Source organism: Nerophis lumbriciformis, linkage group LG06, assembly GCF_033978685.3.
Source record: "Nerophis lumbriciformis linkage group LG06, RoL_Nlum_v2.1, whole genome shotgun sequence".
Taxonomy (NCBI): domain Eukaryota; kingdom Metazoa; phylum Chordata; class Actinopteri; order Syngnathiformes; family Syngnathidae; genus Nerophis; species Nerophis lumbriciformis.
Window position 1 is genome coordinate 11,050,951 of NC_084553.2, and position 24,880 is coordinate 11,075,830.

The following is a 24,880-nucleotide window of genomic DNA, read 5'->3' on the forward strand; positions in this document are numbered from 1 at the left end:
ACGACCATCTGGTGGTAGGTTCTGAAAACCCGGCCGCAGTCGGGGCATTCGGAGGGCTTGTCCTTCAGGTTTGAGAGGCCATAGTCCATGTTGGGGTTTCCCAAGGTGGGAGTGTCTGAACCGATGTGGTGAGGCATCAAGTCGAAGCCTCTAGCGTCGTCCTTCATGGATATCATGGCGGCGCTGGCGGCCTTGGAGCCCTGCAAGGCTTCAGAGAACTGCTTCTTAGAGCCATCGGTGGAAGCCATGAGGGCATAGTCTTGTTTCTCCTTGGAGTAGGACGCCATGGCGCCGTTCATGTCGTTTTCCTGCCCCGGCGTCGTGTGTTGCTGCGGCTCCTTGGGCATGAAAGCCCGGTCCATAGCCATGCCACGAGCCATGATCTGCCAAGCCTGGTAGCTGTTGAGGGAATCCATCTCTGCCACCTTGGCGGCGGCCTGCAGGCGTTCCATGCAGCTCGACTTGAGAGGCGGAACGAGGTTTAGGCAACCCAGGAGGGAACGCTTCTCGTTCTCGCCCAACCCGTGACCAATACCCGCCGCCATGGGTCCCAGTAGCTTCCCAAGCATTTCCTTTTCCTTCATGGCGATCCCGGCTTTGGCCAGCATTTGATGCTGCTCGCTCAAGCCCTGTTTGTCCGGGGAAAGGAAGCCTCCCTGGAGACAGGAGATGTAGCGGGAATAAAGGCTAGCGTGGGCTTCCTGAGCCAGGCTGCTCATGCTGTTAATGGACACCATGTCCTGCTCGCTGGGCTGCGGCGGCTTGCTCTTGATGGCCAACTTGTTGAGATGGACCTTCATGTGATTCTTGAGGAACCAAGGTTCTTTAAAGCGGCGCCCACATATTTGGCAGCAGTGCTCAAAGGAGTCCTTATGCTTGCGCATGTGACCCTTGAGGAACCAGGCCTGGCTGAACACCTGGCTGCACACGTCGCAGCGGAATTCTGTGGCCACCTGTGTGCCGCCCGCTCCACCAGCACCCTGACCCTGCGTGGTCTCTGCAGTTATGTGGGCCTTCTCCACGTGACTGATCAGATCTTCTTCATGGGAGGCGGCAAACTCGCACAGCGTACATTTGTACGGCTTGTGGAGGATGCGGATGTGGCGGTCCAGCTCCTCGCGTTTCTTGAACTTCCCTTTGCAGAACGTGCAGCGGAACCCTGTGGCCGGGTTAAGGGACTGCTCGTCCTGGGCGGCGGTCGGCTTGGGGGAAGACGACGGCTGGGCTACGGTTTCTGGAGTGATGAGGCCCGATGGCGGCGGGAGGCCACAGGCCGAGCCCAGCGGCGGCTGGAGGGTGTTGGCGCTGCTGTTGTTGAGACTCAGGTGTGGGGTCTGGGGGTTTTGGAGGAGGCTGGCGCTCCCTCTCATCTGCTTGTCCCTCAGGATGGCTCGCTCTTCCAGCTCATGGAGCAGCCTGTTCTCTTCACGGACCCGGCCACGACCTTTACCCAGGTTGCCCAGCTTGTGGGTGCGTAGGTGAATCTTTAAGTTGCCCTTCTGAGCCGCCCGGTGGTCGCAGTAGGGACACTTGAAGGGCTTCTCGCCCGTGTGCGTGCGCATGTGCAGTGACAGGATGCTGTTGAAGCGGAAGCGTTTGCCGCATAGTGGGCAGGGGTACTTCCTGTTCTTGCGGGCGTCATCTTCAATATCATTCATCTGCGACATGATGCCCAGGTTCTGGCCATTGAGGAACTGCTGCAGGTCCACACGCCCGTTCAAGCCGCTCAACGCTCCGGCGTCCATGTCGCGGTTGAGCTGATTGGCTAAGAGCGCCATCTGACTGCTGATTGGCTGACTGGCGAGGGCGGCGTGGTGGCTCTTCTCGTCCAACGGTGTGGCCGCCTTTTCCTCGGGAATCTGCTGCGGGCGGTGTAGGTCGGGGAAGGCGTGGCCCAACTGGGCGGTGAGCTGGTGAAGCTTCTGACTGATTGGGTAGCGGCCGTTCAGCACCGCGCTGCTCAGGTGGGCTTCGGTGTCAGGCACCGCTGACGACATACCAAGGCACAAACTCGAGTCCTCCATCCTGCCGCACACACAAGAAGAAGAAGAAGGTGCTAAAGTACGGAGGAAACATTCTGAACAGGTGAATAAATGACAAAAAACCTTCAATGGTAATGCGGGGGTCTTCAATGTTTTCAAAAACTGTTGACGACCTTTCTCAACAAGGAGACTCTCTTGTGCTCGCTAGCTGACGGTACTTTATATCAAACTCTAAGCTAATAAATAAATGACGTGCATTCAAATACAAATATTTTAAACAATTTATCAGTATGAGATTCTAACAATAAAATTACATTTGTGTCAAAATTATCGGGTCTTTTTTTAAGTTAACTTGAACTACACGAGCCTGTGATTAAAAGTGATTAACCCAAATTCAAAGTGCGCTCAAAATATAGCTTAACCAATTTAGTCATATTTTTTGGAGTTTGACACCTGATATAGACTCAAAAATGGATGAAAAAAATATTACATTATTATTAAAGCTATTTTGTGCTGAAATAATTTCTAACTTAAGTAGTAATAAATAAGTGCAAATGAAAATACAGCTTCACCAATTTAGTCATATTTTTTTGCGCTTAAGAAATTTCTCTGACTTTAGAGCCACACTTCTTCTGTTTGATATTGTTATTACTGCCACCAGTGGTGGAAAAAAATATTAAAAGTTGTCGTAGTTGTATTTTTAAGTTATCGTGCCATGATTTAACCTGTTCGGCCCACGTGGGAATAGACTTTCCTCCATGTGGCCCCTGAGCTGAAATGAGTTTGACACCCCTGATATTGACTCAAAAACGAATGAAAAAAAAAAATACAAAAATGTTCAACAATGTTGTGCTAAAATACATAATTTCTAAGTTTCTTAAATAAACTGTCAATAACATTTAAGTGCAAATGGAAATATAGCTTCACCAATTTAGTCATATTTTTTTGCGCTTAAGAAACTTCTCTATGACTTTAGAGCCACACTTATTCTATTTGATGTTGTCATTACTGCCACCAGAGGTGGAAAAATTATTAAAAGTTGTCGTAGTTGTATTTTTAAGTTATCATGCCATGATTTTACCTGTTCGGCCCACGTGGGATTAGATTTTCCTCCCTGTGGCCCCTGAGCCAAAATTAGTTTGACACCCCTGATATTGACTAAAAAACGAATGAAAAAAAAATTACAAAAATGTTCAACTATGTTGTGCTAAAATACATAATTTCTAAGTGTCTTAAATAAACTGTCAATAAAATTTTAGTGCAAATGGAAATATAGCTTCACCAATTTAGTCATATTTTTTTGCGCTTAAGAAACTTCTCTATGACTTTAGCGCCACACTTCTTCTGTTTTATATTGTCATTACTGCCACCAGTGGTGGAAAAATTATTAAAAGTCATCATAGTTGTATTTTTAAGTTATCATGCCATGATTTAACCTGTTTGGCCCACATGGGAATAGACTTTACTCCATGTGGCCCCTGAGCTAAAATTAGTTTGACACCCCTGATATTGACTAAAAAACGAAAGAAAAAAAAATTACAAAAATGTTCAACTATGTTGTGCTAAAATACATAATTTCTAAGTGTCTTAAATAAACTGTCAATAAAATTTTAGTGCAAATGGAAATATAGCTTCACCAATTTAGTCATATTTTTTTGCGCTTAAGAAACTTCTCTATGACTTTAGCGCCACACTTCTTCTGTTTGATATTGTCATTACTGCCAAGGGTGGTGGAAAAATTATTAAAAGTCATCATAGTTGTATTTTTAAGTTATCATGCCATGATTTAACCTGTTCGGCCCACGTGGGAATAGATTTTCCTCCATGTGGCCCCTGAGCTAAAATTAGTTTGACACCCCTGATATTGACTAAAAAACGAATGAAAAAAAAATTACAAAAATGTTCAACTATGTTGTGCTAAAATACATAATTTCTAAGTGTCTTAAATAAACTGTCAATAAAATTTTAGTGCAAATGGAAATATAGCTTCACCAATTTAGTCATATTTTTTTGCGCTTAAGAAACTTCTCTATGACTTTAGCGCCACACTTCTTCTGTTTGATATTGTCATTACTGCCACCAGTGGTGGAAAAAAATATTAAAAGTTGTCGTAGTTGTATTTTTAAGTTATCATGCCATGATATTACCTGTTCTGCCCATGGGGGAATGTATTTTCCTCCATGCGGCCCCTGAGCTAAAATTACTTTGACACCTCTTATATTGACTAAAAAACGGATAGAAAAAAAATTACATTATTATTAAAACTATGTTGTGCTAAAATAAATAATTTCTAAATTTCTTAAATATACCGTCAATAAAATGTAAGTGCGAATGAAAATATAGCTTCACCAATTTAGTCATATTTTTTTGCGCTTAAGAAACTTCTCTATGACATTAGCGCCACACTATTGTCATTACTGCCACCGGTGGTGAAAAAAATACATTACAACAGGGTTAAGAAACTGAGCGTTATTATTTCTGCCACTGCAAGACTTTTGGTACTGTCCTGTCTTGGACATCATTGGATGGTGTACCTAATAAGTTGACCAATGAGAGGCGAGCGTCGTATTTATTGGATAGACGGACAGAATGTAGAAACGCTGTGGCAGGACTTTTTCCCTCCAGAAATAAATCAGGGTTTTGGACCTAATAATTAGTGTGTAAACACGACGAGCGACGCCTAATTAGGCTACTTGTGCCCATCCTATCAGAATTGCGCCAATTACACGCCCTAATGAAACGCGGCGACGCCATTGTGGGGACGCCAGCGTAAGACTACAATTAGCATGTTAACAATAGCACTTAAAACCGAGGGCTGGCTGCCGCAAACACAACAGGCTTATCCGCTCCTTCTATGAAGTCGCGTTAGGTTTGATGTGGATCGGACCCGTTTTTTTTCCCTTCGCCGCGTCTTCCCTGGCCGGGCGGAATTAAAACGTGCGAAAGGGCTTTAAGCGCACATCCATCTGCGCTCCAGATGGAGAGGTATAAACATGTCGGCGCACACTTCCCCCTGGCTGCTGCCGGGGTCAAAGCCGCCCAAACAATAAGCGCACTTTTTGCTTTGCTCGACAAAATATTGTATAATGTCTCATTAAGCTGATTAGCGCGCTGCCTGGTAACAGTGGCGGCGACGCTGCACGAAGCACAATCATCAAAAAAAAAAAAGAAAAAAAGAAGGGAACAGCCTTTGAGGGCGCGAGGAGGCGGCGGAAACGTGCGCACGACGCACGAGCGCGGGCCTACGCGCTGTCAGGAGGAATCCACATTGTGGTTTGTGCTGAGCTCGGTTTCAGCGAGCGAGCGCTCAGTGGGAGCTTGTCGGACATAAGAGAGCACTGTTCCGTCTGCCCTCCAACACGCCGGCCGCGCCGCATTCTTATCTGCAAACATGAATCCCACTCGCTTTAAGGAATGTTTAAGGACGCTTGCGGGCTGCCCTCGGAATTCTCCTGTAAAGCCCCCACCCCCGCCGCGCCGGCTTATGTTAGCTTTTATTCTTCAAATTGCCATGAATCATCACTTCCTCCTGCCGTCGGAGCCTGGATTGACTGGGATTTCCCATGATGCACCTCTCTCTTTGTGTTAACGCTTTTTGTATGTTAGCACAGTACGACCCTGTAGCATAGTGCTTGTCAATCATTTCATGTTATGTGGTGTTGTACCACAATTAGAAATAGTACAATTTGTCTATAAAATTGTTTTAAGTACACATCTGCGGATGGCAAGTACACCGGGACATGAGTACAACAGGAAGAAACCCATATGGAATACAAAACACAATAAGGAGTGGGAAGAACTGTAAGGGGGAGCACAACCGAGGATAGATTAATATTATATGTCAGATCAGGAGACAACAGACTGAATAAAACACCTTGAAATTGTTATGTACACCTCAGCGGATGACAAGTACACCGGGACATGAGTACAACAGGAAGAAACCCATATGTAATACAAAAAACAATGAGGAGTGGGAAGAACTGTAAGGGGGAGCACAACCAAGGATAGATTAATATTACATGTCAGATCAGGAGACAACAGACCGAATAAAACACCTTGAAATTGTTATGTACACCTCAGCGGATGACAAGTACACCGGGACATGAGTACAACAGGAAGACACCCATACGAAATACAACACACAGTAGGAGTGGGAAGAACTGTAAGGGGGAGCACAAAAGAGGAAAGAGTCATATTAAATGTCAGACTAGGACACAGCAGACTGAATAAGACACCTTAAAATTGTTTTAAGTACACATCAGCGGATGGCAAGTACACTGGGACATGAGTACAACAGGAAGACACCTATATGAAATACATAACACATTAGGAGTGGGAAGAACTGTAAGGGGGAGCACAAAAAAGGAAGTCATCTAATTATATGTCAGATTAGGACACAACAGACTGAATAAGACACAGCACCTTCAAATTTGTATAAGTACACCTCTGTGGATGGCAAGTACACTGGAACATGAGTACAACAGGAAGAAACCCATATGAAATACAAAACACAATAGGAATGGGAAGAACTGTGAGGGGGAGCACAAAAGAATAAGGAATCTAATTACATGTTGGATTAGGACATAACAGACTGAATAAGACACAGCACCCTAAAATTGTTATAAGTACACCTCAGCAGATGGCAAGTACACTGAGACATGAGTACAACAGGAAGACACCTATATGAAATACAAAACACAGTAGGAGTGGGAATAACTGTAAGGGGGAGCACAAAAGAAGAAGGAATCTAATTACATGTCAGATTAGGACACAACAGACTGAATGAGACACCACACCTTAAAATTGTTATAAGTACACCTCTGCGGATTGCAAGTACACTGGAACATGAGTACAATAGGAAGACACCTACATGAAATACAAAACACAGTAGGAGTGGGAAAAACTGTAAGGGGGAGCACAAAAGAGGAATGATATTACATGTCAGATTAGGACACAATAGACTGAATAAGGCTTTGCACCTTAAAATTGTTATAAGTACACCTCAGCAGATGGCAAGTACACTGGGACATGAGCACAACAGGAAGACACTTATATGCAATACAAAACACAGTAGGAGTGGGAAGAACTGTAAGGGGGAGCACAAAAAAGGAAGGAATTTAATTATATGTCAGAATCGGACACAACAGACTGAATAATGTCTGAATGTCTGCTAATGTTGGTCTTTATGGTGGTATAGGGTGGAAAAAGTTTGAGTACCACTGTATTAAACAACTCCATGACAAATGACAAACACTATGTCTTCCCTAACATAATAATGAATCGCGATTTTAATATCGATAAAAAAAATACTTGTGATAATTACAGTATTTTGGCCATCTTAAAAAGATATATTTGAATAATTAATTGGTTATTATGCATATTAGCAGTACTTAAATAACACACAAATAAATAATGTCCCCTTTGTTGTGTTTTATTAGTTTTTTCTTTAGTAGGTGCCTCCAAGGACATGCATCCATTTTCTACCGCTTGTCCCTTTTGGTGCCGTGGCATTCATGGATGCTAATTCCAGCATATTCATGTCGAACCTGTTTTTGCTGACACATTGATTAATATGTACTGTCCTAATTAAAAAAATTAAATAAAAAAAAACTTAAAAGAAATAAGAATTTTTTTAGGCTGGTTAGCAGAATTATAAAAAAAAAAAAAAAAAAAAAAGGAAAATGTGCACTTTTTTTAATTAGAAAAAAAACTAAACATTTTAATTAATTTTTTTCAATTTTGTTTAAATATTAAAAGGTCCAAAAGACTGCCAGAAAAGAAAAGATGAAGGCAATTGAAACCTTGTCCTTTGTTCACTAAATGCTGACAGTTGCAGGTGTGTGTTTACTGCAAGAATGTTATCATTTCTCATCACGTTACTGGAGAGCGAGGAGCAGAAAATATAAATATATATATATATATATATTTTTTTAAAGGTTTAAAAGAGTGCGCGCCTGTGACAGGCAGCCTCCATCAGCGGGCGTGCTCACATTGTACAAGGAGTGATTTGAATGACGCACACAGCCGCCTTTTGGAATCAAAATCTGTGATTTAAACTCGGCTGATGAGCTGTTGCTCATTTGAGGAGATAGCAGCCGTGCCCTTTTCTCCAATTTGATTCCCGCCTTTATCTTTAACATACAACAAAGGCACATAGACAATGGAATAATGTGAAATGAACTGACGAATCCACTTTGTGTGCGTGTGTGCGTGTGTGTGTGTGTGTGTGTGTGTGTGTGTGTGTGTGTGTGTTTTATAAACGTATCCTGGCTGACGAGCATATGCAAATGAGCTGCATTCATATGCGCGCCTTGCTCCAGAGTCATTTTATATTTTTCCTCCTGATTAAAAAGGACATTTCTTATGTGACACCCCCCTCCCCTCTGCTCACACACACACACACACACACTCACACACACACACACACTCCCTCAGACAACAATTCAATATGCGAATGTCCTCTAAAAGACACGGCGCATGTTTAGCAACTCACCCCCGCGCGAATCAACGACTCTCAGGCCAGACAGGGGCACCCAAGCCCCCCCCCCCCTCCTCGTGCACGTGACTCTTGCGGACAGGAAGTGCACTCTGTCCGGCGTGCACGAGCTCATCAGTTGCTGACGGCCGCGGAAACCGCTGCTCGTTAAAAACCAACCGAAAAAAACAACAACAGAAACACACTTCCTGCTGCACTTTCTCACTTTTAGGTACACACACACACACACACACACACACACACACACACACACACACACACACACACACACACACACACACACACACACACACACACACACACACACACACACACACACACACTTGTATTTGTTACCTTCTTGAGACCTCCGAAAAATGCCAACCTCTTTAGGACCACCCTCTCTAGATGTATAAAGATGTGTATTTACAACATTAATAATACATACGTATTATGCAAAATATAAAAAAGCTTGTTGTGAAAAATGAGTTGGAATTTCACAAGAAAAAGGTCACAATTTCACAAGAAAAACTGAAAATTTTGACAGCGTTATAATAAAAGTCGTCATTTTACTCGACGCTAGTCAACGTTTTACAAGAAAAACGGAACATTTGTGCAATATTATGGTAAAAGTTGGAATTTTACTCAAAAACAGTCGCAATTTTACAAGAAAAGCTAAAAATGTTGGCAATTTTATGAAAAGAGTTGTAATTTTACTCGACAAAAGTTGTATAAGAAAACTTTAAAATTTTTGGCAGTATTATAATAATAGTCGGAATTTTACTCGCAAAACTATGAAAAAAGTCATCATTTTACTGAAAAAAATTCACTGTTTTACAAGACCAACCAAAAAATTGGCAAAATTGTGATACAAGTCAGAATTTTGTATGACAAATGTCACCATTTTACATGAAAAAGTAATAATTTGACATAAAAAAAAAAAAGTAACAAGAAAATATTGCAAAACTACAAAAACAGAAATAATACGAGAAATTGTTCCCAATTTTATAAGAAAAAATATATGATAAAAAAAAAAAAAAGTTTTATCATATATTGCTGCCTTTGCACCTGTCAATGTTTACTTTTGTATGCACATTAAAATGAACCAAAAATCTTGACTTTGGAACAATGTTCACGGACTCTAGTATTTGGCTCTCTATTAGATGCAATGGTTTTCCGTATTGGGACCATGACTTATGTCCTAACTTGTTCACACCTCCTCATATGGACGGTACTTTTCCTTGTTGATGTCTCAAGAAGGGTAGAAATACAAGAACACACACACACACACACATATTCTTGTATTTGTTACCTTCTTGAGACCTCCGAAAAATGCCAACCTCTTTAGGACCACCCTCTCTAGATGTATAAAGATGTGTATTTACAACATTAATAATATATACGTATTATGCAAAATATAAAAAAGCTTGTTGTGAAAAATTAGTTGGAATTTCACAAGAAAAAGGTCACCATTTCACAAGAAAAACTTAAAATTTTGGCAGTGTTATAATAAAAGTCGTAATTTTACTCGACGCAAGTCAACATTTTACAAGAAAAACGGAACTTTTGTGCAATGTCATGATAAAAATTGGAATTTTACTCAATAGCAGTCGCAATTTCACAAGAAAAGCTTAAAATGTTGGCAATTTTATGAAAAGAGTCATAATTTTACTCGACAAAAGTCACCATTTTTTAAGAACCCTTTAAAATGTTGGCAATATTATAATAATAATCAGAATTTTACTCGGCGTAATTATGACAAAAGTCATTATTTTACTAAGAAAATGTCACTATTTTACAAGAATAACAAAAATACATTGGCAATATTGTGCTAAAAGTCAGAACTTTATATGACAAATGTCACCATTTTGCATGAAAAAGTAACAAGAAAATATTGCAATATTACAGAAACAGAAATAATATGAGAAATTGTTCCCAATTTTATGAGAAAAAATAAATGATTAAAAAAGTTGTATCATATGTTGCTGCCTTTGCACCTGTCAATGTTTACTTTTGTATGCACATTAAATCAACCAAAAATCCTGACTTTGGAGCAATGTTCACGGACTCTAGTATTTGGCTCTCTATTAGATGCAATGGTTTTCGGTATTGGGACCATGATTTCGGTCCTAGGTTGTTCACCGGTCCACATATGGACGGTACTTTTCCCTGTTGATGTCTCAAGAATTATAATAATAATCGGAATTTTACTCTGCAAAATTATGACAAAAGTCATAATTTTACAAAAAGAAAAAGTCACTATTTTACAAGAACAACAACAAAAAATGGCAATATTGTGCTAAAAGTCAGAATTTTATATTACAAATGTCACCATTTTGCATTAAAAAGTAATCATTTTACGTAGAAAAGTAATGATTTTACGAGAAAATATTGCAACAATACGGAAACAGAAAGAATATGAGAAATTGTTCCCAATTTATAAGAAAAAAGTCCACACATTGTGAGAAAAAGACTTTAATTTTTTGGTTCTAATTGATTTGATCTTCATTATTTACTTGAAGTTATTACAGTATGTCTCTCATATATTTTTTTAAATTTGTTTTAATTAATTGTGGCCAAAGGGGGCGCATTTCAATTTCTTACACACACTTGTTATTACATATGTTGGCCACAGGGGGAGCACTTCAAATTTTTACACACATTTGTTATTTCATATGTTGACCAGAGGGGGAGCTCTTTTAAAACCGACACACAGTCAATTTGAAAAATCCCTCCTTTTTGGGACCACCCTCATTTTGATAGTTTTCACTACCGCTAAAATTTTGGCCAAAGGGGGCGGATTTCAATATCTTACACACACTTGTTATTTCATATGTTGAGCAGACCACTTTTAGAACTAACACAGTTTTTTTTGTTTTTGGTACCACCCTCATTTTGATAGATGTCACCACCAGGGGTGCAAAAGAGACATTCTCTATTAGATGCAATGGTTTTCTGTATTGGGACCATGATTTATGTCATCACTTGTTCACACCTCCTCATATGGACGGAACTTTTCCTTGTTGATGTCTCACAAAGGGTAGAAATACAAGAACACACACACACACACACACACACACACACACACACACACACACACACACACACACACACACACACACACACACACACACACACACACACACGGTCTGTGGCCTCCTAGTTGAGTGTGTGTGCAGCTCACAGTTCAATTCAGTCTTATCAATATTAGCAGGCATCATAAATGCATGAGGGATTTATATGTGCTTCACTCTAATTGTAACCATATCAATTATTGAAGCAAAGGCAATGGTGGGGATAGCTATTAGAAATGCACATTATAAATTCATACGGAAATAAACAGTTTCAGAATATAAAGCTTCTCTCTTGGCCTCTCGTTGGCTTTGTCATTAAACTTTGGAACATTTAAGGCGAGCGCGATCGAAAAGCTATTAGTCCGACTTTCTTTTTTTCGTGTTTAACGTGTCATGCATCAACGTTAAAGGCATCGACTAATCACAAGGCGATAGCTCATTAGGTTCTAATGCACGGGCGGCTTGTGTGAAGCCAATCAATCTTGATTCACCATGCACATACTGTACTTCCATCATATCTGCGGCCAATGAGGGGACTTCCTGCTCGCTCTGCGGACCCACGGCCCGCTCTCACAGGACCCCTCTCATGCCGGCAACATCGGCACTTAGTTCATACTTCCGGACCTACAATTGGTCAAAATCCCCAGAAAATAAACACAGTAGTGATTTTTGGCTTGTTTTTTAACGGGTTTTGAACACCCCCTTTTTAGCTCTAAAATAGGGGCGGGCCTTAAAATAGCATGCTGACGTCACCTACAGAAAACTGGAGGTACTTTCGTGTTGTGTAATATAAGGTTGGGTGATAAATATATATATATATATATATATATATATATATATTTTATATATATACATATATACTGTACAAGTATATATGTATATACAAGTATATATATATATATATATATATATATATATATATATATATATGTATATGTATGTGTGTGTGGAAAAAAAATCACAAGACTATTTCATCTCTACAGGCCTGTTTCATGAGGGGGGGGTTCCCTCAATCATCAGGAGAAAAGTGCAAAAATCTCCTGATGATTGAGGGAACCCCCCCTCATGAAACAGGCCTGTACAGATGAAATAGTCTTGTGATTTTTTTCCCACACATACATATATTGCGCTCTACTACGGTATCGAGCACTATTTTTTGGATAACCTTATTAAGACATATATATATATATATATATATATATATATATATATATATATATATATATATATATATATATATATATATATATATATATATATATATATATATATATATACACACACACATATATATATATATATATATATATATATATATATATACATACACACATATATATATATATATATATATATATATATATATATATATATATATATATATATATATATATATATATATTGTATCAGTGACGTGCTGTCACTAGAGGCAGGTGAGACGGGGCCTCACCTGCCATCATGGAAAGAAAAAAAATGTAAAAAGAAACGGTGCGGTGATCAGCAGCCAGTTGAGGCACGTCACTCAGTTGTGCCTCAACATGGATTGCGGACTCGGCTAACTGCTGGCCTGCTGTGCAGTGAGACTGTATTGCTATATGAATTATATTATACATTTCCATAGTTTAGTTAGCTGAGGTATATAATGTACAGTGTATTTTGTCAACAACTGTATGTGTGTAACGTATTTCTTGTGCTGAGCGATCATAAAACGGCTGCAAAAGACGCACTGGCTGAGGCTCGCAGTAATCCCGCCTCCTGCACCCCCGTCGTAGACTGCAACCCCTGACGGGAGTGTTATATCAACTAAAGCCCACACTTAAACTTTCCATGTGCAAGATTGAATCTATTTAAAAAAGTTATTTCATAAGAAGCCAAAAAGTGCAAAAACAATAATGTTCGTGTTGGAGGAGTTGTGAATGACTGCAGGGCCACAACATTAGGTACACCTGCAGACTGCAGGTGTACATAATTCACAACTCCTCCAACACGAACAATATTGTTTTTGCACTTTTTGGCTTCTTATTAAATAACTTTTGTAACCTATTTTTATGGGCTTTTCTCTTTGTGATGTTAAGTTCCTGTTATGCGCTGTTATACAGTATATGCCTTGAGCTCTTATTTTGAAGGCGCTAAGAGCGGAAGTGATGACACGTTGGAGTGGAGCGGAGGTTTTTGAAAGAAGGTAAATAAAGTGGTCCTCGTGTAAACTGGAGCCTCCGTGTTTGTTATTTTGTAGTTTCATACAGTATAGGCCACATTTATAAACCCTCGGTTACACTTTTTTAAATAGATTCAATCTTGCACGTGGAAAGTTTAAGTGAGGGCTTTAGTTGATATAACACTCCCATCAGGGGTGCATTAATCCAGCACAACAGCGGCGCACGGACTTCATTTACGTATATGTAAAGGTAAGACCATAATAAGGTTTTTTTTATTAAATGTTTTTTTTGTGTGCTACAGTTTGTATGTGTAAAGTTAAAGTTAAGTTAAAGTACCAATGATTGTCACACTCACACACTAGGTGTAATGAAATGTGTCCTCTGCATTTGACCCATCCCCTTGATCACCCCCTGGGAGGTGAGGGGAGCAGTGGGCAGCAGCGGCGCCGCGCCCGGGAATCATTTTTGGTGATTTAACCCCCAATTCCAAGCCTTGATGCTGAGTGCCAAGCAGGGAAGAATGCTGGTATGAGCTTTTAAACATAACCCGTTAACTGCTGCCAATCAAATGGTGAATAAGATACTCTTTAGGGTTCATATGTTTGTAAATCTGACTGTGATGAAGTCAGTGCCTCACCAGCCATCAACCTCACCGCACATCACTGTATTGTATATATATGTATATGTATGTATATATATATATATATACAATATACATATATATATATATATATATATATATATGTATATATATATATATATATATATATATATATATATATATATATATATGTATATAATAATATACATAAAGAGAAATCTGGACACTATGGCGCCAGGAAGTGAGGCTTGCACAACATACTATCGCACAGCCACATGTGCACTAGACCAGTGTTTTTTTAACCTTTTTTGAGCCAAGGCACATTTTTTGCATTAGAAAAATGCGCAGGCACACCACCAGCAGAAATCATTAAAAAATAAAACTCAGTTGACAGTAAAAAGTCGTTGTCACAATTGTTGGATATGACTTTAAACCATAACCAAGCATGCATCAATATAGCTCTAGTGTTTTAGTTATTGTCTTGCGCTTCTATTTTGGTGGCTTTTTTCTTTTTTGGGGGGTATTTTCCTGTAGCAGTTTCATGTCTTCTTTTGAGTGCTATTTCCCACATCTACTTTGTTTTAGCAATCAAGGATATTTCAGTTGTTTTTATCCTTCTTTGTGGGGACATTGTCGATTGTCATGTCATGTTCGGATGTACATTGTCTCTGCTCCACAGTAAGTCTTTGCTGTCGTCCAGCATTCTGTTTTTGTTTACTTTGTAGCCAGTTCAGTTTTAGTTTCGTTCCGCATAGCCTTCCTTAAGCTTCAATGCCTTTTCTTAGGGGCACTCACCTTTTGTTTATTTTTGGTTTAAGCATTTGATGCCTTTTTTACCTGCACACTGCCCCCCGCTGTTTCTGACATCTACAAAGCAATTAGCTACCTGCTGCCACCTACTGATATGGAAGAGTGTTACACGGTTACTCTGCCGAGCTCTAGACAGCACCGACACTCACCAACAACACATCATTTGCAGATTATAATTACTGGTTTGCAAAAACTATTTTTAACCCAAGTAGGTGAAATTATATAATCTCCCACGGCACACCAGACTGTATCACCGATATATGGTTGAAAAACACTGCACTAGACTATTTCCTCAAATCATGCCTGTCATCATTTCGTCATTGCGAGAGGATGCATGAGAGATGGGACGTTTGCAACGTTTCGGGCGGCGATTTACGCTAAATGTATGTGGCTTAGCAGGTGAAATCGCCTGCGTTGTAAACAGGAAGCCCTGGGCTGCAAGGGGTGATACAGGAGACGATGGATATGTGCAGCAGTACAGTAGTCAAGACAAGAAAGAAAAACTACACAGTGGTCCATTGAGGACGGCCTGAATCAAGCTGTCAACAAGTAGTTCCACTTTCAGCTCATCCTCTCTCATATTGACCAAAGAGAAGAGATAAACCTGTGTGTGTGTGTGTGTGTGTGTGTGTGTGTGTGTGTGTGTGTGTGCGTGTGTGGGTGTGTGTGTGTGTGTGTGTGTGTGTGTGTGTTGAGAGGGACGCCAAGGGGAGAGGATCAATGCGGGACAAACGGATTCCCACAGTTCATTGTTCCTCGCCGGTCAAATCCTCTTCCCAAGACGGCTGGGAGCTCAAAGCTTGCCTTCATGATAAGCATCGCTGCTGTTATTCCCACTCACTGTGTCTGTGTGTGTGTGTGTGTGTTCTTGTATTTAACCCTTCTTGAGACATCAACAAGGAAAAGTAGCTTCCATATGAGGAGGTGTGAACAAGTTAGGACATAAATCATGGTCCCATTACGGAAAACCATTGCATCTAATAGAGAGCCAAATACTAGAGTCCGTGAACATTGCTCCAAAGTCAGGATTTTTGGTTGATTTAATGTGCATACAAAAGTAAACATTGACAGGCGCAAAGGCAGCAATATATGATAAAACTTTTTTTTTTTATCATATATTTTTTCTTATAAAATTGGGAACAATTTGTCGTATTATTTCTGTTTCTGTAATATTGCAATATTTTTTTGTTACTTATTTTTATGTCAAATTATTACTTTTCCATGTAAAATGGTGACATTTGTCATACAAAATTCTGACTTGTATCACAATTTTGCCAATTTTTTGGTTATTCTTGTAAAACAGTGACATTTTTTCAGTAAAATCATGACTTTTGTCATCATTTTGCCGAGTAAAATTCCAACTATTATTATAATACTGCCAAAATTTTTAAAGTTTTCTTATAAAATTGTGTAATTCCAACTCATTTTTCACAACAAGCTTTTTTATATTTGCATAGTATGTATATATTATTAATGTTGTAAATACACATCTTTATATATCTAGAAAGGGTGGTCCTAAAGAGGTAGGCCTTTTTCGGAGGTCTCAAGAAGGTCAGAAATACAAGCATGTGTGTGTGCGTGTGTGTGTGTGTGTGTGTGTGTGTGTGTTCTTGTATTTCTATCATTCTTGAGACATCAACAAGGAAAAGTAGCTTCCATATGAGGAGGTGTGAACAAGTTAGGACATAAATCATGGTCCCAATACGGAAAACCATTACATCTAATAGAGAGCCAAATACTAGAGTCCGTGAACATTGTTCTAAAGTCAGGATTTTTGGTTGTTAATGTGCATACAAAAGTAAACATTGACAGGCGCAAAGGCAGCAATATATGATAAAACTTTTTTTTTTTAATATATTTTTTCTTATAAAATTGGGAACAATTACTCATATTATTTCTGTTTCTGTAATATTGCAATATTTTCTCGCAAAACTGTTACTTTTTTATGTCAAATTATTACTTTTTCAAATAAAATTATTACTTTTTCATGTAAAATTAAAATGGTGATATTTGTCATACCCAATTCTGACTTTTATCACAATTTGGCCAATTTTTTTGTTGTTCTTGTAAAATAGTGAAATTTTTTGAGTAAAATTATGACTTTTGTCATAATTTTGCAGAGTAAAATTCTGATTATTATTGTAATATTGCCAAAATGTTAAAGTTTTCTTATAAAATTGTGACTTTTGTCAAGTAAAATTACGACTCTTTTCATAAAATTGCCAAAATAAGCTTTTCTTGTAAAATTGCGACTGTTATTGAGTAAAATTCCAACTTTTATCGTAATATTGCACAAATGTTCCGTTTTTCTTGTAAAACGTTGACTATCGTTGAGTAAAATGACAACTTTTATTATAACACTGCCAAAATTCTAAGTTTTTCTTGTGAAATGGTGACCTTTTTCTTGTGAAATTCCAACTCATTTTTCACAACAAGCTTTTTTATATTTTCATAGTATGTATATATTATTAATGTTGTAAATACACATCTTTATATATCTGGAAAGGGTGGTCCTAAAGAGGTAGGCCTTTTTCGGAGGTCTCAAGAAGGTGCCAAATACAAGAATGTGTGTTTGTGTGTGTGTGTGTTCCGGTATTTAACCCTTCTTGAGACATCAACAAGGAAAAGTACCGTCAATATGAGGACTGGTGAACAAGTTAGGACATAAATCATGGTCCCAGTACGGAAAACCATTGCATCTAATAGAGAGTCAAATACTAGAGTCCGTGAACATTGTTCCAAAGTCAGGATTTTTGGCTGATTTAATGTGCATATAAAAGTAAACATTGACAGGCGCAAAGGCAGCAATATATGATACAACTTTTTTTTTTTTTATCATATATTTTTTCTTATAAAATTGGGAACAATTTCTCATATTATTTCTGTTTCTGTAATATTGCAATATTTTCTTGTTACTTTTTTTTTTATGTCAAATTATTACTTTTTCATGTAAAATGGTGACATTTGTCATACAAAATTCTGATTTGTATCACAATTTTGCCAATTTTTTGGTTGTTCTTGTAAAACAGTGACATTTTTTCAGTAAAATTATGACTTTTGTCATAATTTTGCCGAGTAAAATTCTGACTATTATTATAATGCTGCCAACATTTTTAAAGTTTTCTTATAAAATTGTGAAATTCCAACTCATTTTTCACAACAAGCTTTTTTATATTTGCATTGTATGTATATATTATTAATGTTGTAAATACACATCTTTATATATCTAGAAAGGGTGGTCCTAAAGAGGTAGGCCTTTTTCGGAGGTCTCAAGAAGGTCAGAAATACAAGCATGTGTGTGTGTTTGTGTGTGTGTTTGTGTGTGTGTGTCTGTGTGTGTGTGTGTTCTTGTATTTCTACCCTTCTTGAGACATCAACAAAGAAAAGTACCGTCCATTTACGGAAAACCATTGCATCTAATAGAGAGCCAAATACTAGAGTCTGTGAACATTGTTCCAAAGTCAGGATTTTTGGTTGATTTTAATGTGCATACAAAAGTAAACATTGACAGGCGCAAAGGCAGCAATATATGATAAAACTTTTATTTATTTTTTTATCATATATTTTTTCTTATAAAATTGGGAACAATTTCTCGTATTATTTCTGTTTTTGTAATATTGCAATATTTTCTTGTTACTTTTTTTTTAATGTCAAATTATTACTTTTTCATGTAAAATGGTGACATTTGTCATACAAAATTCTGACTTGTATCACAATTTTGCCAATTTTTTGGTTGTTCTTGTAAAACAGTGACATTTTTTCAGTAAAATGATGACTTTTGTCATAATTTTGAGTAAAATTCCGACTATTATTATAATACTGCCAACATTTTTTAAGTTTTCTTATAATATTGTGACTTTTGTCGAGTAAAATTACAACTCTTTTCATAAAATTGCCAACATTTTAAGCTTTTCTTGTAACATTGCGACTGTTATTGAGTAAAATTCCAACTTTTATCATAATATTGCACAAATGTTCTGTTTTTCTTGTAAAACGTTGACTTGCGTTAATTAAAATGACGACTTTTATTATAATACTGCCAAAATTCTAAGTTTTCTTGTGAAATGGTGACCTTTTTCTTGTGAAATTCAAACTCATTTTTCACAACAAGCTTTTTTATATTTTCATAGTATGTATATATTATTAATGTTGTAAATACACATTTTTATATAGCTAGAAATAGTGGTCCTAAAGAGGTAAGCCTTTTTCGGAGGTCTCAAGAAGGTAATAAATACAAGAATGTGTGTGTGTGTGTGCGTGCGCGCGTGTGTGTTCTTGTATTTAACCCTTCTTGAGACATCAACAAGGAAAAGTAGCTTCCATATGAGGAGGTGTGAAGAAGTTAGGACATAAATCATGATCCCATTACGGAAAACCATTGCATCTAATAGAGAGCCAAATACTAGAGTCTGTGAACATTGTTCCAAAGTCAGGATTTTTTGTTGATTTTAATGTGCATATAAAAGTAAACATTGACAGGCGCAAAGGCAGCAATATATGATAAAACTTTTTTTTTTTTTTTGCCGAGTAAAATTCTGACTATTATTATAATACTGCCAACATTTTTAAAGTTTTCTTATAAAATTGTGAAATTCCAACTCATTTTTCACAACAAGCTTTTTTATATTTGCATAGTATGTATATATTATTAATGTTGTAAATACACATCTTTATAAATCTAGAAAGGGTGGTCCTAAAGTGGTAGGCCTTTTTCGGAGGTCTCAAGAAGGTCAGAAATACAAGCATGTGTGTGTGTGTTCTTGTATTTATATCCTTCTTGAGACATCAACAAGGAAAAGTAGCTTCCATATGAGGAGGTGTGAACAAGTTAGGACATAAATCATGGTCCCAATACGGAAAACCATTGCATCTAATAGAGAGCCAAATACTAGAGTCCGTGAACATTGTTCCAAAGTCAGGATTTTTGGTTGATTTTAATGTGCATACAAAAGTAAACATTGACAGGCGCAAAGGCAGCAATATATGATAAAACTTTTTTTTTTTAATCATACATTTTTTCTTATAAAATTGGGAACAATTTCTCATATTATTTCTGTGCAATATTTTCTCTAAAAACTGTTACTTTTTTATGTCAAATTATTACTTTTTCATGTGAAGGTATTACTTTTTAATGCAAAATGGTGACATTTGTCATACAAAATTCTGACTTTTATCACAATTTGGCAAATTTTTTTGTTGTTCTTGTAAAATAGTGACATTTTTTGAGTAAAATTATTAAATTATTATCCCATTACCCATTACCATAAACTGACCCAATTGGGTCCCAAATGTTTGGTCGACCAAAAGCAGTCGACCGTAAGAGGGCACTTTTTCGCAATGGGAAAAACACAGCAGACTAAAACTTGATGAGTTGGTTGACTTTGACAGGTGGTCAACATAAACGTGGTCGACTTAAGCGTGTTTCACTGCAGTCGTCTTAGAGTTACCTTTCTTGTTGTCCCTTCAACCCTGCTTTGTTTTTTTTTAATAATGTTGACAAAACCAACAATCGGGTTTTGCACGAGAACAACAACGTTAACAACACTTCACAAAATGTCAACATAAACGGTCCTACTTCCTTAACAACTGACCTAATGTTAGGTCAACCAAAAGCAAACGACAATAAGCGAGCACATCTTAGAAATGGGGAAACAAATGCAGACCAGAATCTGATGAGTTGGTCGACTTTAACCGGTGGTCAACATAAACGTGGTCGACTTAAGCATGTTTCACTGCTGTCGTCTTTGAGTTCCTTTATTGTTGTCCCTTCAACCCGTCTCTGTTTGTTTTTAATAATGTTGACATAACCAACAATCGGGTTTTACACGACAACGATGACGTTAACAACACTCCACAAAATGTCAACATAAACGGTCCTATTTCCTTTACAACTGACCCAAACTTAGGTCGACCAAAAAGCAGTCGACTATTATCAGGCACTTTTTTAGAAATGGGGAAAAAAACGGCAGACCAGAATCTGATGAGTTAGTCAACTTAGACCGGTGGTCAACAAAAACTTGGTCGACTTAAGCGTGTTTCACTGCAGTCGTCTTTGAGTTCCTTTCTTGTTATCCCTGCAACCTTTCTTTGGTTGTTTTTGATGATGTTGACATAACCAACAATCGGGTTTTGTACGATAACGATGACGTCAACAAAACTCCAACAAATGTCAACATAAACGGTCCGACTTTCTTAACAACTGACCTAATGTTAGGTCAATCAAAAGCAGACGACAATAAGCGAGCACATCTTAGAAATGGGGAAAAATGCAGACCAAAATCTGATGAGTTGGTCGACTTTGATAGGTGGTCAACATAAACGTGGTGGACTTAAGCGTGTTTCACTGCAGTCGTCTTTGAGTTACCTTTCTGGTTGTCCCTTCAACCCTGCTTTGTTTTTTTTTTAATAATGTTGACAAAACCAATAATCGGGTTTTGCACGAGTACAACGACGTTAACAACACTCCACAAAATGTCAACATAAACAGTCTTATTTCCTTTACAACTGGCATAATTTTAGGTCAACCAAAAGCAGGCAACAATAAGTGAGCACATCTTAGAAATGGGGAAACAAATGCAGACCAGAATCTGATGAGTTGGTCGACTTTGATCGGTGGTCAACATAAACGTGGTCGACTTAAGCGTGTTTCACTGCAGTCGTCTTTGAGTTCCTTTCTTGTTGTCCCTTCAACCTTGCTGTTCTTTTTTAATAATGTTGACATAACCAACAATCGGGTTTTGCGCGATAACGATGACGTTAACAACACTCCACAAAATGTCAACATAAACGGTCCTATTTCCTTTACAACTGACCCAAACTTAGGTCGACCAAAAAGCAGTCGACCATTATCAGGCACTTTTTTAGAAATGGGGAAAAAAACGGCAGACCAGAATCTGTTGAGTTGGTCATTTTTGACCGGGGGTCAACATAAACGTGATTGAATGAAGCATGTTTCACTGCAGTCGTCTTTGAGTTCCTTTCTTGTTGTCCCTGCAACCTTTCTTTGGTTGTTTTTAATGATGTTGACATAACCAACAATCGGGTTTTGTACGATAACGATGACGTCAACAAAACTCCAACAAATGTCAACATAAACGGTCCGACTTTCTTAACAACTAATGTTAGGTCAACCAAAAGCAGACGACAATAAGTGAGCACATCTTAGAAATGGGGAAAAAAATGCAGACCAAAATCTGATAAGTTGGTCGACTTTGACCAGGTGGTCAACATAAATGTGGTCGACTTAAGCGTGTTTCACTGCAGTCGTCTTTGAGTTACCTTTCTTGTTGTCCCTTCAACCCTGCTTTGTTTTTGTTTTTTTAATAATGTTGACAAAACCAACACTCGGGTTTTGCACGAGAACAATGACGTTAACAACACTCCACAAAATGTCAACATAAACGGTCCTACTTTCTTAACAACTGACCTAACATTAGGTCAACCAAAAGCAGACGACAATAAGCGAGCACATCTTAGAAATGGGGAAACAAATGCAGACCAGAATCTGATGAGTTGGTCGACTTAACAACAAACATAAAAGTAGTCGACTTAAGCATGTTTCACTGCTGTCGTCTTTGAGTTCCTTTCTTGTTGTCCCTGCAACCTTTCTTTGGATGTTTTTAATGATGTTGACATAACCAACAATCGGGTTTTGTACGATAACGATGACGTTAACAAAACTCCAACAAATGTCAACATAAACGGTCCTATTTTCTTAACAACTGACCTAATGTTAGGTCAACCAAAAGCAGACGACAATAAGCGAGCACATCTTAGAAGTGGGGCAAAAATGCAGACCAGAATCTGATGAGTTGGTCGACTTAACAACCAACATAAACGTGGTCGACTTAAGCGTGTTTCACTGCTGTCGTCTTTGAGTTCCTTTCTTGTTGTCCCTTCAACCTTGCTGTTCTTTTTTAATAATGTTGACATAACCGACAATCGGGTTTTGCGCGATAACGATGACGTTAACAACACTCCACAAAATGTCAACATAAACAGTCCTATTTCCTTTATAACTGGCATAATTTTAGGTCAACCAAAAGCAGACGACAACAAGCAAGCACATCTTAGAAATGGGGAAACAAATGCAGACCAGAATCTGATGAGTTGGTCGACTTTGATCGGTGGTTAACATAAACGTGGTCGACTTAAGCGTGTTTCACTGCTGTCGTCTTTGAGTTCCTTTCTTGTTGTCCCTTCAACCCTTCTCTGTTTGTTTTTAATAATGTTGACATAACCAACAATCGGGTTTTGTACGATAACGATGACGTCAACACAACTCCAACAAATGTCAACATAAACGGTCCGACTTTCTTAACAACTGACCTAATGTTAGGTCAACCAAAAGCAGATGACAATAAGCGAGCACATCTTAGAAATGGGGCAAAAATGCAGACCAGAATCTGATGAGTTGGTCGACTTTAACCGGTGGTCAACATAAACTTGGTCGACTTAAGCGTGTTTCACTGCTGTCGTCTTTGAGTTCCTTTCTTGTTGTTCCTTCAACCCTTCTCTGTTTGTTTTTAATAATGTTGACATAACCAACAATCTGGTTTTGCACGACAACGATGACGTTAACAACACTCCACAAAATGTCAACATAAACGGTCCTATTTCCTTTACAACTGACCCAAACTTAGGTCGACCAAAAAGCAGTCGACCATTATCAGGCACTTTTTTAGAAATGGGGAAAAAAACGGCAGACCAGAATCTGATGAGTTAGTCAACTTAGACCGGTGGTCAACAAAAACTTGGTCGACTTAAGCGTGTTTCACTGCAGTCGTCTTTGAGTTCCTTTCTTGTTATCCCTGCAACCTTTCTTTGGTTGTTTTTGATGATGTTGACATAACTAACAATCGGGTTTTGTACGACAACGATGACGTCAACAAAACTCCAACATATGTCAACATAAACGGTCCTGCTTCCTTAACAACTGACCTAATGTTAGGTCAACCAAAAGCAGACGACAATAAGCGAGCACATCTTAGAAATGGGGAAACAAATGCAGACCAGAATCTGATGAGTTGGTCGACTTTGATCGGCGGTCAACATAAATGTGGTCGACTTAAGCGTGTTTCACTGCTGTCGTCTTTGAGTTCCTTTCTTGTCGTCCCTTCAACCCCTCTCTGTTTGTTTTTAATAATGTTGACATAACCAACAATCGGGTTTTACACGACAACGATGACGTTAACAACACTCCACAAAATGTCAACATAAACGGTCCTATTTCCTTTACAACTGACCCAAACTTAGGTCGACCAAAAATCAGTCGACCATTATAAGGCACTTTTTTAGAAATGGGGAAAAAAACGGCAGACCAGAATCTGATGAGTTAGTCAACTTTGATCGGTGGTCAACAAAAACTTGGTCGACTTAAGCGTGTTTCACTGCAGTCGTCTTTGAGTTACCTTGTTGTCCCTTCAACACTGCTTTGTTTTTTTTAAATAATGTTGACAAAACCAACAATCGGGTTTTGCGCGATAACGATGACGTTAACAACACTCCACAAAATGTCAACATAAACGGTCCTACTTCCTTAACAACTGAGCTAATGTTAAGTCAACCAAAAGCAGACGACAATAAGCGAGCACATCTTAGAAATGGGGAAACAAATGCAGACCAGAATCTGATGAGTTGGTCGACTTTGATCGGTGGTCAACATAAACGTGTTTCACTGCTGTCGTCTTTGAGTTCCTTTCTTGTTGTCCCTGCAACCTTTCTTTGGATGTTTTTAATGATGTTGACAAAACCAACAATAGGGTTTTGTACGATAACGA

General features: G+C 38.4%; 1 protein-coding gene across 5 annotated transcripts in view; it reads right to left on the reverse strand.

Annotated features, from left to right (window-relative positions):
• znf536 (zinc finger protein 536) overlaps nucleotides 1-24,880 on the reverse strand; it is a 653,496-nt gene that overhangs the window by 302,415 nt on the left and 326,201 nt on the right. For all 5 annotated transcript variants that reach the window (XM_061963702.2, XM_061963703.2, XM_061963705.2 and 2 more), the window contains one exon: nucleotides 1-2,025. This exon is cut by the window's left edge and continues 227 nt beyond it. In XM_061963702.2, the coding sequence (XP_061819686.2) occupies nucleotides 1-2,024 (2,024 nt within the window). In that variant the 5' untranslated portion in view covers nucleotide 2,025. The remainder of the gene's footprint in view (nucleotides 2,026-24,880) is intronic.